This window comes from Vulpes vulpes, chromosome 2 (genome assembly GCF_048418805.1).
Source record: "Vulpes vulpes isolate BD-2025 chromosome 2, VulVul3, whole genome shotgun sequence".
Classification (NCBI taxonomy): domain Eukaryota; kingdom Metazoa; phylum Chordata; class Mammalia; order Carnivora; family Canidae; genus Vulpes; species Vulpes vulpes.
This window is the reverse complement of record NC_132781.1, coordinates 57,330,648-57,348,116: the sequence shown is the minus strand read 5'-3', so window position 1 is coordinate 57,348,116 and position 17,469 is coordinate 57,330,648. Positions and strand designations below refer to the sequence as shown.

At 42.4% G+C, this 17,469-nt stretch overlaps 1 protein-coding gene across 3 annotated transcripts in view; it reads left to right on the top strand.

Annotated features, from left to right (window-relative positions):
* The first annotated feature begins 6,316 nt into the window (after nucleotides 1–6,316).
* The window catches only part of PBX3 (PBX homeobox 3), a 218,316-nt gene continuing 207,163 nt past the window's right edge, over nucleotides 6,317–17,469 (top strand). The window contains exons 1-2 of one of the 3 annotated variants that reach the window (XM_026009313.2): nucleotides 6,317–6,667; nucleotides 7,608–7,681. In XM_026009313.2, coding sequence (XP_025865098.1) covers nucleotides 6,468–6,667; nucleotides 7,608–7,681 — 274 coding nt within the window. In that variant the 5' untranslated portion in view covers nucleotides 6,317–6,467. Of the gene's footprint in view, nucleotides 6,668–6,765; nucleotides 7,091–7,607; nucleotides 7,682–17,469 lie in introns of those variants that run through there. The other 2 variants (XM_026009311.2, XM_026009312.2) reach the window with 2 other exon arrangements.

Sequence of the window (17,469 nt, the reverse complement as noted above, 5' to 3'; positions counted from 1 at the left end):
TGGCTCAAAACCCCAACCCTCTAATTGCATAATTGGTCTTTCTGGTGATCAGTCCATATCCTAAGTCTTGTTAGCACAAACTCAGATGTGATCCAAGGGGCTCATGAATAACAGAGACATTCCTCTCACTTGGGAAATGGCAAAGGTCTTAGAAGTTACCCCCTAGGAACCCAGGGCAAAGATCAGGCAAGTTTTTTCTTTTATTATATAACATCTTCCAACCTGTAGGGGCTCCTACTATGTACCAGGCACTATGGTAGGCTATTCTTCTAACCACCATTCCTTTATGTAATTATAGTGCTAGATCAGTTTGCTGCAGGTAACAGGAAACCCAAACCAATAGAAATTTAAAAATAGGAATTAAATTTTCTCACATAACTAGAAACCTGGCAGTAAGCAATTATTGGTTTTGTTCAGATAGTCAACAATGTCTGCAGGCACCTAGGCTTTTCCTGTCTTTCTGCTCCACTTACCATGTTTATTTTTGTTTTTAATAAATGTTTTATTTTGGAAAATTTACAGAGAAATGAGTAGTACAGAATTCTCTAATACCTCCTACCTTGTTTCCCTATTATTAACATCTTCTGTTAGTATGGTGCATTTATTACAATTAATGAAACAATAGCGATGCATTGTTATTAACTGAAGTCTGTAGTTTACCCAGATTTCCTTAGTTGTTACCTACTGCCCTTTTTCTGTTCCAGAATCCAATCCAGGATGTCACTTTTAGTCATTTTATCTAGTTAGACTCTTCTTGGTTATGATGGTTTATCAGCTATTCTTTGTTTTTGTGATCTTGACAGGAGTACTACTCAGATATTTTGCAAAACATCCCTCAACTGAAATTTGTTTAATGTTTTTCTCATGATTAGACTGGGATTATGGGTTTGGAGGAGAGAGATCACAGAGATAAACCACTAAACTCATATTGTTCCCACATTATCACAGGGTGGCTGCCACTATGCCCCAAGTCAGAATCACATTCAAAGGAGGAAAGAGGCAGAAGGAAGGAGAGAAGAGCCGTGTCTGCCCTTATGTTTATCAGAAAAATCATCCCGTCGTCCCTGTGCCTTGACAAGCTTAGAAAGCAGGGGATAGGATGTTCATAGTTGACTTAGTCCTTAACTGAGACTGAACACATTGCAACTGGAATAAAATCACAGTTATATCAGCATGGAAGGAAGTGGGCAAGCAACTGACAGTGTCAGGTTCGAGTGCCTACTGTGCATTCAACTGTATTGTACCAGGTGCTATGAGGGATGAAAGGACAGAGATTTGGGGCTTTCTATCAAACATTCCAGAAATTATGTATTTTGATAAATATTTAAGGACCTCATTATAAAAGGGTGCACTGTTATCCCACTGATTCTTTGGTTGCTCAAAGACATCCTCAGGAGATGAAGATTTGTCACATTTCACATGTGCTAGCAATTGTAAAGACCACTTCTAAAGAGTCATTTCTATAGTGAATGGAACAATAATATGTTTGGGAGTAAGTATCTAGTCAGTTTCTCCAAAGTGACATCTTTCTTAGATGTCCAAGTTTTGTTGTTTTGGTTTCTTTAAGTCAAATCAATCATGTTATAGTCACACCTCGAAATACCTTGTCCTTAACATGCTTATGATCTAGATGAGAAAACAGGAGAACTGAGAGCAAACAAGACAAGACTATTTGGTAGGGTAGTAAATTACACATTTTAGGCAATATGTTCTGAGAGTTTAGAGAAGATGAAGATCAGCAAAGGTAAGGTAGGCATGGTTAGGTAGGAAAGGCAGGCAGCAAGGCAAAGTCCTAGGTGGCCATGAAGAATGGCCTGGCTAGGCTTTGGTCTTCATTTTTCTCCTCCATTGGCATGAGACCCAGATTCCTCTAAAAGAGTTGTTTATCCTCTTTTATTAAGTATTGATTACTTATTTTCATTAATTTGCAGCTCACCTGTTAAGGCTTTGTGGTTTTTACTTAGTAATCTTGATTAAAAAACATATATATATATATATATATATATATTTGCAATGTTTTATAGGGTTGGCTTCGCAGCCAGCCACACAGATCAAAATTTGAATCCAAGGTCCAGCACTTACTGGCTTTGTGATCTTGTGTCAGTTCGTTACCCTCTTTCAGTCTGTTTCCTTGCTTAATAATAACTTGACCTAGATAGTGCTGCTGTGGCTGAAATAAGATGAAATAAGGGGAACACAGAGCACAGTGTCCCACTCTAAGAGAGTGCTTGATAATGGCATCTGCTCTGATGATCACCACATTGATGAGCGAGGCAATGGTGATATTAATATGAACCTATGGAAAAGGATGGGTATGAGAAAACCTCTACTTGTTTTTCACCATTTTGTCACGGTTTTTTTTTTTTTTAAGATTTTATTTATTTATTCATGAAAGACACACAGAGAGAAAGAGGCAGAGACACAGAGAAGCAGGCTCCATGCAGGGAGCCTGATGTGAACTCTATCCCAGGTCTCCAGGATCACGCCCTGGGCTGAAGGCATTGCTAAACCGCTGAGCCACCTGGGCTGCCGACCCCCTCCCCCTTTTTAAAGATTTATTTATTCATGAGAGACACAGACAGAGAGGCAGAGATATAGGCAGAGGGAGGAGCGGGCTCCTTGCAGGGAGCCTGATGCGGGACTCCATACTGTTCCCCGGACCACATGACTGGAGCCCAAGGCCGGTGCCCAACCGCTGAGCCATCCAGGTGTCCCATCACTGTGAACTTTACATGAATGTACACTCACCAAGAGTAACTTACATTTCCCTTGATTTTTTTTTTTTTTTTAATAATCACTGCCTTAAAAAGAGCAAAGATGGATTCAGGTACTTAGGGAGGTTCTATTCTATTATAGAAGGCACCAAACCACGTGGCTCAGATTGCTGAACAGACAAGGCAACATCGTACATGAGAAACTGGCAGAGGCACAAGAGATCTTGGAACATGTGCAATTAATTGACACTGTTTATTCGGTCTTGGAAACTAATCTAAAAGAATTTACACTTTAAATCAATGGTGACTGCCAATGAGCCTATGAGGGAATCCTTGCTAGGACCCTCTGGCTTTAACTGCAACTCATATTGATAATAACAAAAAGAGAAGCCTCCCGAGCAGAAGGTCAATCTAACCTAATCACTTAATGCAGAATTATGATATCAAATTTCCACATCACTGAATGACCATGGGTTTAGAGGTGTGTGCCATAAAATAGCTGCGGGTGTTAGACATTTAACAAGTTGTTTTATTCCTAATTGCTGGCATTTGCTTAACTGTTTTCTTAATTCTAATTTATGTTTTTATGTTCCGGTTTGTTTACATAGCCCATAGATCCCAATTGCCTTTATTTGCTTAAGTGTTTCTTTAATTTTATTTACATTTTTATATATGTTGCTTTGCTTACATAACTCATTGTTTAGGAGCAGACTAGAAATAACCATAAATCCCCATTGCTAATTAGCTTCATCCTCATGACTGATTAGTCAAGATTATGAGCCTAGAAGAAGGGCAGGAAGGTGGCCTGAGAGTGAGTCATAGGATCAGTGAATTTTATAAATGGAAGGAATTTAGAGCTTAAGGTGTCTTTCTGATAGAATTCCGTGGTTTTACATCTTCAGCATTAGAGAATTGTGAGAAAGATTGGATGCTTACTCTTACTCCTTTATGCAAAAATGTAGAAGGATTTGGTAACAGCTTTGAAAAACAAGTTAAGAATAAACAGAAAGGCCAATCAATGATGACTATGAGTAACCCATAATGGGGGCTTGAAAGAAGAATCAGAAACTTGACATATGAATGGGCTATAGAAGAGCAGGGAATATTAATGAACATGAGGGGGCTTCTTTGGAAGTAAGCAGAATGGATTGTTTGGAACTCCCTCTCCAGCAGCTGTGCAGTTTGTAAAGATTTTAGCTTGCCTAACTGTAAGGTTAGCTATTAGCTTTGCAGTGGGGAGTATTTAAAAGTACACACAACATATGAAGGAAAGAACCTGGAACCGAGTAGCCTGCTTCATTCCAAGAATCCATCTGGCATGTAAAGAACTGCTTGTCCTACATTAAACCCTGCAGAGTAAGAGCCATTTTTCATATCTCATACCCCTATTTTTGGTTTCAGATAAGACCGCCCTCTGAGTTTAGGGAAGGAACAAGACTTTTCAGAACCATCTAACTAAAGGACCCATCTAGGATGAGCTCCATGAATCTCAAAATGGAGACATGTGGAAGTTGTTTGGGAAATGAGTTTAAAAGAAAGCTCAAGGGGCAGCCCGTGTGGCTCAGCGGTTTAGCGCCTGCCTTTGGCCCAGGATGTGATCCTGGAGACCCGGGATCCAGTCCCACGTCGGGCTCCCTGCATGGAGCCTGCTTCTCCCTCTGCCTGTCTCTCTGCCTCTCCCTCTCTCTCTCTGTGTGTGTCTCTCATGAATAAATAAATAAATAACAATCTAAAAGAAAAAAAAAAAAAAAAAGAAAAGAAAAGAAAAGAAAGCTCAAGTGACCGCAAGAGCGGGAAGTCTAGATCCCTAAATAATGTGCCTTTAGTCATTTGTAGACAGAGAACAATGTAAGAAAAGGTGTTTTGGATGTGAAAATCTGTAGCCGGGGTCCCCAACATTGAATGACTCATGGTGATGGGGTGGGTTGATAAGTGAAATCCGGTCTATCGTAAGGTAAACTTATCTTTGTAAGAGCTCGTTTTCGCAACTTTGGTCCATCTGGAGGCAGCTAAAGGCAAACCCTGCCAAAGGAGTAATCCCTGGATTATCAAGAATTGCAGACTGTGTGAACTGCTGTGAGGCTTGCGCTGGTGCTGGACGTCAGGCCCTTTCCCTCCTCCCACAGCCACTTCCCTCCGACACATTTCCCAATGCTCCCCTTTCAAGAGAAAGTGTACGGCCCTCAGGTCCGCTCCAAGCAGACGCAGACCTGAAGCATGCGGAACCACGGGCTCCCACTCCGCCTGGTCGCCTCTGGAGGGACAGCGCAAGGCCTGAGCGCCAGCGCCCACCCGCAGCAGCGCCCTCTCGGTTACTATGGTGATCCCGGGAGGGGCGGGTCCACCATCCGTGGCTTCCCCGCCTCTGCCCAGGACATTTCGAATGCTCCAATTGGGACAGCGCTTTCCTGCCTCTGTCCCGCCCCGTTCGGCTCCGAGCGCAATACGATTGGCCTGGGACGGGCAGCCGGAGCCCTGAGGGGACCACCTCCCGACGGGAAGAGCGGGAAAGTGCACCAGGCGCTGTCCTAGGCGTGAAGCTCGCGGCTCTGCGGGCGAGCGCTTGGATGGCTTGGAACGAGTTGCCCCGTGTCCCATACACAACTCCTCGCACGCGTGACTGCGAACACCAGCGACCAGGAGCCCGGGCGGGGGCAGAGCGTTTGCAGGCCGGGGCGGCTTGTCTGGCGGGCGAGGACGCACGCCGGCGTGAGGAGACCGCGGCGCGCTCCCGGGCGCTGGGGATCCGAGGCCGGAGAGGCCGGGCCGCAGCTCGGGGGAGGCGCCAGCGGCGGCGGCGGGAGGCGCAGAGTCCAATGGGCGCGCGCGCCGCCCTCGGGGGCGGAGCGTGCGGCGCGCTCCCCGCCCTCCCTCTGGCCCCCGCCCCTCCCCCCCGGCGCCGGGGCCGCAGTGAGTGAGTGGCACTGGCAGCCTGTCAATCCCTCAGTCGAGCGGCCTTCGAGCCCGGTTCGCGGCGGCTGCTGGCAGGGTGCGCGGCTCCGGCAGTGGCGGCGGCGACTTCTCCCGCCCCATCAGTCTGCTGTCCGCCCGGCGCGCGGCCCGCCGGGGCCCTCCACTGGGCTCCGCGCCCCGCTGCGCCGGCCCGCCCGCTCCCAAACTTTCCTCCTCCGCCCCCTTCGCTCCCCTCGGCCCGCCCGCCGGCCTCCTCCTCCTCCGCCGCCGCCCGCCGCCGCCGCTCCCTCCCCCGGGGCCACCGGGGCTCGGATCCCGCCCGGCCGAGGCGGCGGAGGCGGAGGCGGAGGCGGCGGCGGCGGCGGCGGCGGCGGCCGAGGGAGGGGAGTGCGCAGGCTGGCGAGGGGGGCGGCGGGCGTCCCGGCAACTCGGCGGGCTCTGAGGAGCAAGTTGCGCGGGGCCGGCCGGCGGGGCGCGCGGCGGCGAGGAGGCGGCGCGGCGGCCGCGTGAGGGCAGCGGGCGCCGCTGCCTCCGCCTCCGCCACCGCCACCGCCGCGGAGCCCGGCGCTTCCGCCCGGCGCTTCTCCTGAGCCTCCGCGGCGGCGGAAGCCGGAGCCGGGCGCCCGTCCGCGCCGCCTCAGCCGCGAGCCCCGCCGGCCGGGCCGCCCCCTCCCCGCGCGGGCGGGGAGCGCGCGGCCGCCTCCCCCTCCCCCTCCCCTCCCCCTCCCCCTCTTTCTTCTCCTCCCTCGTCGCCGCCGCCGCCGCCGCCGCCGCCGCCGCCGCCGCCTCAGCCTTCGCCTTAGCCGCCGCCGCCGCCCGCTCCCGCCCGCGCGCGGCGGGATGGACGATCAATCCAGGATGCTGCAGACTCTGGCCGGGGTGAACCTGGCCGGCCACTCGGTGCAGGGGGGCATGGCCCTACCGCCTCCCCCGCACGGCCACGAAGGGGCGGACGGCGACGGCAGGAAGCAGGACATCGGCGACATCCTCCACCAGATCATGACCATCACCGACCAGAGCTTGGACGAGGCGCAAGCAAAGTTGGTGTCTCATTAAGCATCTTTTGTGTGTGTGCGGGAGCCGGGCCCGCGGCCGAGTCGGGGCCCCGGGTGGCGCCCGGGGCAGGGGCCTCAGCCCCGGGCGGGGAACTTTCTCCACAAACCGGCCGCCTGCCCGGGCCTCCGGGGGCCTTGCCCGCACCCCTCGACGCGGGCGGGAGTCGGCAAAGTTGGTCTCGGGGCTCGGGACGGACGCGGTGCCCGCGGATTTCCTGGTTGTCTCACCTCCCCCGCCCGGCCCTCTCGCGGCCCGGCCCCCTCCCACGGATTCAAACCTCCCGCCTGGACCCCGTGCACGCCGCCCCGAGAGGGCCCCGGGCCGCGCTCGCGGGAAGTGCAACTTTCTCCTCCCGCCCGGAGTCGCGGCGCCGGGCTTCCCTCGGCGGCCGGACGACCAGCCTCGCGGTGCGGGCGGCCGCCCCAGCCCGGCGGGCGCGGGGCGCTGGGCGGCTCCCCGGCGGGTCCGGGTGCGGGCGGCCAAGTTCTCGGGCAGGGGAGGGCCGCCTCGCAAACTTTGCCGAGCTGTCACCGCCCGCTGGCCGCGGTCGGCCGGCCGCCGGCGCGGCGCCCGCTCCCCCTGCGGAGGGCGGGCGCGGGGGCCCCTCCGCGCCGTCCCCTCCCTCGGGCCGCCGTGCCCTGCTCGGCTGTCGAGGCTCCCCGCTCCGGTTCGCGCCCTGCGGTCGCCGAGGCAGCTGCCTGCCGGACAGATGGGTCGCGCCTCGTACGGGCTGGAGCTTTAGCCGCCGGAGCTTGCGGGCTTTCGCTAACTAGTCAACTTGAGTTTCTGTTGACTTGCCCTGGTTCCAGGCGAGCCTTCCAAAATAGAGGGCCGGAATTAAATCTTGGGTCTAACTTAAAGGAAGGCGCCATATTATTCCATAGGTGATGCTAATACCTTTGTATTTTGCGATTTGTTTTTTAGGAAACATGCTCTGAACTGTCACAGAATGAAACCTGCGCTCTTCAGCGTCCTGTGTGAGATCAAAGAGAAAACAGGTAAGAGGCTGCGCCCCGCAGTGGGCCTGGAGACCCCCGAGGTGGGGTCAGAGCTACTCCTTCCACTCTCCAGTTGAGAGCTGCTGCTTTTGGGCACCGCCATCTTTGATCATTCTCTCCTTCCCACCTCCTGGTCTTGAGAAAAAACTGCAATAAATCTGGAGTCGATTTCTCAATTCCGCCCCTGGTATAAAATGAAGTGTAGATGCGGACGGGGCTGGGTCGCTGTCCCCAGGCGGCCGCCCCTGGCTGCAGGCAGGGAGGGGGGCCCCCCGAGCGCCAGCCGCCTTCTCCCGCTCCTTTCGCCTTGTTTGTATGTCAGTTTTTAAAAGGAGCAACGGGAGACTGGATGCCAGGGACCGAGTCCCTGGGAGAAGCATCCCCTAACTTTGTTTTACTTAGACACCCTAAGCTTCAGCTCCGCAGATAGATGCAATTGAACAGACTCCAGTAGGATGTCTGGATTGGGGTTTTAGTTGGAAAGGCTACTTTTAAGAAGCAGGAAAGGGTAATGATGTGTTTAGGCATACACAATGTATTACATCTATTACTTTCATTAAATTTTATGTTTGAAGTCATTACACTGTAAATATGTTTAATATATTTTAGAAAGTAGAAAAAGGTTCACAGCAGGTTACACAATTTTTGAAGTGTTCAGTGCAGGGAACATATGAGAAAGACAGGTTTGACAGAAGTGCTGGAATAAAAACTACAAAAACATGAATCTCTGACAGTTCATTTCAATTGAATTTTCTTGTTAGACTTTTTTAAAATTAAAGGTATTTTAGTTTTGAGGTGATAACTCAAGTGGAATTAGAAATTTAATTTAGGTGCTTTAGTTCGGATTTGGCATTATCTGCCCTGTTTTATGGCAAACAAGTGCATTAAACAAGCTTTACTGTTGATTTGTCTGGGGTGTGTGTGTGTGTGTGTGTGTGTGTGTGTGTGTGTGGTAGCTATATGGTATTATAAAGTTGCTGTTTTTTAAGTTGAGGCAGAGAAGAGAAAGTTAAAGTCCAGGATATAGCAATATCCAAGTGATGCTATTTAAAAGATTAAATGTCATTGTGTTTAAATCAAGTGTACAAATGATAGTACACTGAATATACTTGTTAGTTGGTAGGAGAATTGCCATCCTTTTAAGTAGATTTTTCACACTCAATGCTATTCAAATTCTAAAAGTAATCAAGAGAAGATGATGGGTTATTGCTATCTATTAAAATGTATACTAAAACCATAATTAATAGAAAATATTGAGATCTTTAAAGACCAGTTTTCTTGCTTCTCATTCACATAGCATTCATGGTTTGTAAATGCTGAGTGATTCTTTTTAAGATAACTTTTTACATTTTGAAAACTACAGGCATTTTAAATTACTAACTTTGTGTTGATTTTTAGCCACCTTTAGGAAGCATTGTGATTTAAAATGGTAGATAATTTTTGTCTGACTATAAAATGAGACATCAAACATTAAATCTTGAAGATTTTTAGTTTAGAAGCCTAAAAGTGTACAATTCTCAGTAAATTATGTTGCTTAATGTCCAAGGATTTTCTCCCTATCAGGGCTCCACTTCAGTTTCTGCTGACAGCTAAGCACTGGGGTATTGACTATGTTGTGAATATTAAGATTGATTCAACTTACACTGCATTATATTACTAGGGAGAGGAGATTGATATTCTTCTCCTATCACCCCCTTCTCGTTATTTGTATTTATTTTTTTGCCTTTTTAAAGTTTTGGCCTAGCCAGCTCGAGAACCAAACCCAGCAAACTGCTTTTCTTATTTGGACACTTAGCAGCAGGCCGAATTCAATTAGGAGGCATAAGTCCTCTAGTTGCTTATTTGCACAAGACTTAGTTACACTATTCTGAAAGGAAAGTATAGTCAGCCTCATGTCAAAGGTGAGTTACGAAAAAGAAACAAGTCTTTTCAGACTCTGGGATTACTGGCAGAGAGAGCTTTGGTCGGGCTCTTGCTATTTAGAAAGGAAGAGGTAGCTGACAAAGGAAATTTTTGTGTTTTGAAAATTGTTTCTGAGGCTTTCAGTGATAACTTGTAAATTAGATCCTCTTTTTATGCTTTGGCCGGCAGATTCAAGTTTGCACGTTATCTCTTTTGTAAAAAGCCAACAGCCGACAAAGAGTAAAAGGCGGCTGTCTGGGTAGAGGCATCTTCCTGCCTGCCTCTCTAAGCTGGAGAGGGACAGGATTTAAGTACCATATGATTGATGGGGGTGAAGCTCTTTCTCTCCTCTCCTTTCTACCCACCACCCATAGCTCCACCTCATCCTCCAAAACTAGTCTTAGAAAGAGACAGGGACGCTGGACCTTGTATCCTTGATTTGAAATAAAACATCTGTGTAGACATTAGTGTTACCAAGGCAAAGAACGCGGGGCAGCAAATTCCAGGCCTCCCCCTTTCTCCCCACATCTGTTCCCACAGTTGTGCTTTGGAAACATCATGAACTTATAAAATAATCATTGTAGAATATATGTATATTGCATAATGGTTTTTCTTTAGATCATTTTATTTAATCTAATAATGTAGCACCCAGAGATTATTTTTCTGCAATCTAGAGAAAGTTTACCTATTTGTAGCAGAAACTGGAATATTATGTGATGACTCTATTCTGCATAATGGAGGGGTAGGGGGTTGACTAGTGGGGAGGTGGGGGGAAAAACTGTCACTTCAAGGGATAATGTCATTTCAGTTGTGCTTTTCCTAAAATAAGACAAAATCATTTAAAAAGAATTCCATGTATTTATAGATCTGCCAGTAGATTTTGAGGTTCCTGATCAGGCAGTGAACACAGCCAGTTCTGATGCACATGAGGGATTTAGTTTGGAAAACCTCTTTTTTTCTCTTCCACCACATATGAAAAGATATTTTTCCTTTCTGACAGGTAAATGGGTAATCTACCACAATTATATTATTTTCTTGTTCAGAGGTAGGGAAAGTATACTTTTACTATGAGATGCTTGCTATTTCTTGAAACTGTATTCTTTTGTAAAATTCATCGTACAATTATCTTTGGGTAGAAATGTCATCTTTCATTGAGTTGTAACATTTATGCATTTTGAAAGCAACTAAAGAGTTATAGGCTTTAAAATCAACATATTTGTCTATTTTTTTTAATTTGTCTATTTTCAACTAACTAAGCAACCAGCGAGGTAGTTGTTGATATGTTTAGATTTTCCCCTTGATGACTTTTTTTAGCCATATTTTACGATCTTTGTCTTATTTAATATCCCTGGTTCTCCAGGGTCTCCTCATCTACATACTTATTTTGGTGCATTCCCTCGCATCTTTTTGGCCACCTTAATCTTAATTGTTGAAGTACTTTCCTTTGTGAAATAGTCCATCCTCACAAATTTGCCTTCTTTCCAAAGCCTTTATTTATGAGAGTTCAAATGAAGAAAATGGTTCTTTTTGAGAAATAAATGCACTTAAAAAGATTCTAATGAAAAATCCAACATTTTCGTATATAATCTGAATCATATTGTGAAAAAAATGTTTTGTATTTTAAAAAAAACAACACAACCTTTTCCTTTCTAAATGGTAGGTTAAAATACTCTATGTTGATAGCTGCCAACCAAACTCTGATTTATTGCCACCACAAACCCTAAATAGCATTCATTTACTAGTAATGTCTAATGGCATACATGATGGTTTGCCAGATTTGTGGCCTTTGTGAGGCTTATAAGCAGGACTGACTTGGGAAGATCATAAAACTTAATGAACTTCTCTACTGCAGGAGGTGTCCGCAGGGGAAGAGAAAGGCCTGCTTGGCTGGTTGGGCTGGTTGAAGTATTTTTTATGTTTAAGGAGAAGAAATGACTATTAAAAATGTTTTACTTTTAAAGGAACCGCCCCCCCCCCCCCCCCCCAGCAAAAAACAAGTCATAGGAATTTTAGATATCAAAACTGAATCAAGAATGTAGCTTGTTATATGAGTTTTTGTATGCATTTAGAATGTGATATATATGATTAAATCTTTTATCTTTGGTGCCATCAGTATGACGAGGTTTCAGAGGGATAGAGCAGTACTCTCAGTGAACACCTCTATTTAATTCTGACCCTACAGGCTTAGAAACTCATTAGAGTCTTCTTTTTTTCTGTCTTCTTTTTTTTATGCTTCAATATTAAATTTGCTCTTTTTCTTTGTACAGTGCCATGTAATTCTTTAATTCCCAGTGTATAAAAACCAAATATTTCACAAAGTGAAAATTTAACAGGAAAGATGAAAACTGTTATGTATGGGACTAAATGCTATTGTATATATTGCATATATTCATTTAAGTTGCTCTTGCAGTATGTCCAATATAGTTATCATTATTTGTCCTAGACTTTTAAAAGCAAATGCACCATTCCACACATGATTCATTTTTGTGTTTTAATGAACTTATTTTCTGTTTTTTAAAAACTTTTTCTTATGGACAACTGGAAACATAAAAAACATGTAGAGCTAAGAAAACACTCGAACTCCCATGAACTAATTGCCTACTTTCAGCAGTTGGCAACACTTGGCCAATCTTGTTTTCTTTGTAACTCTCACCCTTTCAAAATTATTTTGAAGCAAATTGTAATGGACTTTTAACATTTAAAATTTCATATCAATTTTAGACATGTTACATTTTGTTTACATTGGAAATATTAAATAAACAGGAAAAAGTCTAAAGTCAGTATATCTTAGAAGTGTCATAAATTATATTGCTTTATCACAAATTTTTCCTTAAAACAATTTAAGAATGTTTTTATCAATTTTCTTTTATTTTTATAGATTTGTATAACTCATTATAGTTTTTAAGGTGGTATTGAGGGAGGATGTAAAAGGGTGGTGTTTTTCTAACTTTTTTACTCTTCCTTTCTCATCTTTTTAAGACAATACACGCATTATATTCATCGAATATCTAGAAAAAAATCCTACTACCATACTGGTTTAGAACTTCATGATCTACAGTATCAAGTATTATATTATCTTAAAAATGTGGGGATATCTTACAACTCTCTTTTTAAATTCCCAATAAAAATATATTGAATCTCTTGTCAGTGCTAACTTGATCTGTGCAAGTAATTCTTTCATGCCTCAGTTTTAGTGGAGTTCATTTTATTACAGATTTATGTAGTTTTGGTCATTTGCTTGGGACTTTACTATGTTATTTTATTAATTTACATAATTTAATTCCTAAGCAGAAGTGTATTAATACAATGGCAAAGGAAGCCCTGATTTGCCCTAAAGAGTGTAGTGTTTCACCGGCTTTCATAAAATATATCTGTGTACGTCCTTCATACTATAATCCTTTCCCTTTTAATTAATTTCACTTGTACTTCTAGATTTCAATTTATAAATTTTGTGAAAGGCTTCTTCCAAGACAGATTTAAGTTTAACTTGGATTATTTATATTTTGATATTTTATGGTGGCATTGTACAGGATGAAGTTCTGTTATATGAAGTATGGTCATAAAGAATTGAAACCGCATTTCATGAACCACACCCTAAATCAGTCATTTTATTTTATACTCGTAACTTTGAGGTATCTATTCAGAATAAATACTTAAAACATCAGCACAAACACATAAAGTTAAATGAAGATTTTAGACTATATTTTCTCTATTCATGTACATGTGGACATCTTTAGGTATTTATTTCAATATTGACACTATAAGAATAATGTTTTATTTGTTTTCTCAGCAGGCTTGTGTTTTAGCCATTTATCAGTGTGATCAGCATGATTTAGGTAGTAACTGACTAACAAAGCTTGCGCCTTCCCCCCCCCCATGTTGACCTTTTCAAGCATTTGCTCTACTTCAGTAGGCCATTTGAGTCTTTTGAGTAGGTAGTGAAGTAATTTACATCACTGTAGTGTAAGTTGGTGGAAGTTTTCCAGACCTGGCTATCAGATTTTCTTACACTGTTACAGAAGTTAATCAAACAAATTGCTATCACAGCTAAGTGATAGTGTTGTTATATTTAGCAAATAAATTAATAAGCAATGCTTGAGCGAGTCACTGAAAAAATAAAGCATCTCTTTATGCCTTCCTCAGACACAGAACATATTCAAGTAAATTTCAGTAATCTCCAAACTTAATTCTAATTATTGCCTTTGTAGGTAGAATAGTAACCAGAATCTCTTTATTTTTTTAACAATGTATTCCATAAATATAATATGTTTGTAGTTTTTGATGGTAATGGTAGTTTGCTTTGGTACTAAATTGGAGTGTATCTCTAAGCAAAAAATGGTGTGATAGAATGTTAAGTTGAACTGGCATAGGTTTTTTTTTTTTTTTTTTTTAATGGACTGACTACATGATAGTAGCTGATTAGGACTGAAGACAATTAAAATTAGTTTTGGATAAAAATAATTGTTAAAAGTTTTGTATTTTTTCTTGAGTTTAACTGCTTTAAAAATGTTAAGCTATTTTGAACAATAGCCCTTTTTGTGTGATCATATTAATGAAGAATACAATGTAATCCTTTTAATGGTGATGATTCCTCACGATGTTTAAACCATTATTTGGGAGACTCAACATATGTTACGGCAAAATGATTTTTTGTGTGTGTTTTGTTTTATGTGATACATCAGTTTTCAAAGCACATTTCATAGGCATCAGAGTCCAGCAGGTGGCTTTTTACATTAAAAAATTCATAAATTTTAAAATACCATAAAATTTTATTTCAAATTCAAATTAACTAATTGAGAATGTCAACATTTCCACTGTCTTCTCCATATTAACATTTATAATAGAACAAATGGTTGTATATAGAAATTATCTGCAACATAATCTAAATTAAGATTCTTAACAGGCATTACAGATGCTGGTAACTTTGGCAATTATCATTTTGTTTGGTGAACAGTAGTAAAACAGTGTGCGGTAAAAGTGTTTAGAGAGAGAGGATAAATAAATTGAACAGTTTTGCAATGCAAAGTGGTTTGTGGTGTTTTTGAGGATTTCTTGGCTCTCTCTTAACTGCTATTGTGAGCCTGGAGCAGATTTCCCCATTGCTAATGCCCTAGAAGTATTAATTCACTTTGATATGCTAATTAGAGGGCATTATGCAAGAAATGAGATTAAGTGGCAGCATGAAGCCATTTGCCTGTCAGTAAATTGAGAGCTTTAGCATCAGGAGGAGCTTTGTGTTTTTTTTTTTTTTTTTTTTTGAGTTTCTCTTGGTTTTGCATATAAATAAAATTGATTGAAAGGTCTAGAGAAGCTTCTAGAACATTGGTATATTTCCCCCTACCTTATGATTATTTAAATGTGGTGTTACAGAATTTTTCTGAATATTAATTGACCTAATTGGAGATACAAATAGGCAGTTTTTATTGTAATCTCTCTGTATGAAAGTATACTAGGAATTTTGTTTCGTCTAGTCTTTTTTTTCCTAAAGCCTAATTTCAGCAACATGGCTAATAAACTGTTATCATCTTTTTTCAGAGTGTAAACTTGCGTGTGTTTGTGCAGCAATGTCTTCACTAAACTGAACTTCACAAGAATATTTTCTTGAGTAGGGAAAAAAGGAGTAAGTTGTTGCCTTGGGCTTTAGAAAACTATATTAAATGAGCACTAAGACTGAGACTTTAAACCTGAAAGCAGGAACAATTAGAATTAGTGGTTATACTCTGTACTTTACACACCTGTGGAATTTATATTTCAGCATGTATGTGTTGTCATAAGATCGCTGCATTTCTTAATTTTCATGTTGAAGTGAGTTTTATACTTGATTCTGATTTTGCTAACTGTAGTGGTTTAAGCCAGACCTTTGATTTTTCTCTCTATAAAGCTACTATGTGATTTTCTATATTTTGTGGGGAGATGTATGAATGAATATTGGAATTGGAGTAATGGTCTGGGAGGAGGACAGAACTTCTCTGGGCCTATGAAGAATTTAAGATTTCCTTAAACATGGAACTTTGTTTTACCTCTATAAACCATTGCTAGAAGTAGAATTGCCAGACCCTGCCCTAACTGCTACCAGGCTGTGGTTAGATAGGAGAGTGTTTGGATAAAGCATTTATACTGAGGCTTGGTTCTAGTGCCTGAATTCCACTACTGTGGCTGTGACTCTAGACCTAGTAAACCATAACTTCTCTTCAGAGCCATATGGATTATTTAGTCACCACAGCTGCCATGCATACACACTACCAAGGCTGGCATCTCCTCCGTGTGCATGTATGGTGCCTGTTAATGTTAATGGGAGTTAGGAATGTGCACACAGAGAGGGCAATGAGAGTCTCTCCTGAGACAAAAGTCCTGGTTACATTTCTCGGTAAAGAGGACTTAGTGTACCTGCATATTAGCTGGTCTTCTAAATGAAATAACTTGCTTACTTTAAATTCTCATTCCCTTCTCCCTGAACTAGTTAAATCAATGAATCCTCATTAGTCTATGATTACTTGCAAAATTTCATTTAAAGCGTATGAAGTTATTTTTGATTGAAATGGGAACAAAAAGCTTTTGAAATTGCATATTATTTTTTTTACATAAGAGGTGTTTACAGGCTTTCAAATGTACAAAAGCCTTGCATATAGGAATTTATAGAGAAGTTACTGAGAGGGACCCCAGAAATACTTGACTGACATTTGATGGGGGGAAATCAGTGCATTTAAAAATATATGTGTAAATGGAATGGCAAGCTTATATGTGATGTTATGTAGAAACTTTTACTATCTTAGTGTCTTCAAATGAAGAAGAATTGACTCAGGTGGTCTCATAAGTTTCTTTTTCCCCACACTTCTCAAAAAAAAAAAAAAACCACGTACATACTAAGGATGAAGGTAGTTGGAATTCATAGTCAGATATATCATTTTCAACTTGGAATAGGAACTAGAACAGGAAATTGATTTTATATTTATTATGAAAGCAAGAACTCTTCCACCAACTGACAGCTATCCATGTATAGTTTTGTGATAATTGTTCACAGACATTACTCTGCAGTTGGCCCAGATTATTTATAATGTTGATCGGGAGCATTTGTCCATTAAAAGGTATGCGTATAATGAATATCCTTAATTAAATCCAGTCATATTGGAATATTTTATTTTTCTTTTACATTGGATCTTCGCTTTAGGATTAACTGTCAGTATTGGTAAGAACAAGTTACAATAGATTGTGCAATGATTTCTCTGGCTTCATGGATGTATTTATTACTATTTTTCAACAAATTATGCTAACATGAAAAGTTGTGTTTGAAATGATTGTGTGCTAGATAAGGCGATACATTACAGGAATGGTTGGGTTTATGGAGCTTTATGTAGAGGTTTTCCCAGAAATTATAGCACAGGGCTGTCACTATAAAACCCAGTGATACAGTTGGTAATAACATGCAGTGAAGATATTTTTAGATTTTCACTTGTTATTCAAATAAGTGAGAACCCTCCAGTTTTTCTCATATTTCTTTGTTGGAATCAGTGGAGGAAAAAAAATGAAGGAAATTCTTTTAACTGTGTATGGGATGTGGGTGTTGGATGTGGCTGAATTTCCTCTTGTTCACCACTTGTTAGAGGAGTGATGTGATATTGAGGCTATCCTTAGGAACTTACTGACTTCTTGGTTCTTGACCTTTTGACTGTGATCACGTATAGAAAGGGAATCTCTGAAAATGAAATGATGGACTCTATAAACCTAAATTCTTTTCTGTTAATGTATTACATGAACTGATTTTGATTTACCTAGATAAATGACATTCTGTGTTCAATGAAGGAAACATTTCTTCCTTTTGGTATAATCAAGCTAATAATGTTATAGTTTCTAGTATTAAACCAATTCTTTTTTTGACTGATTATCAT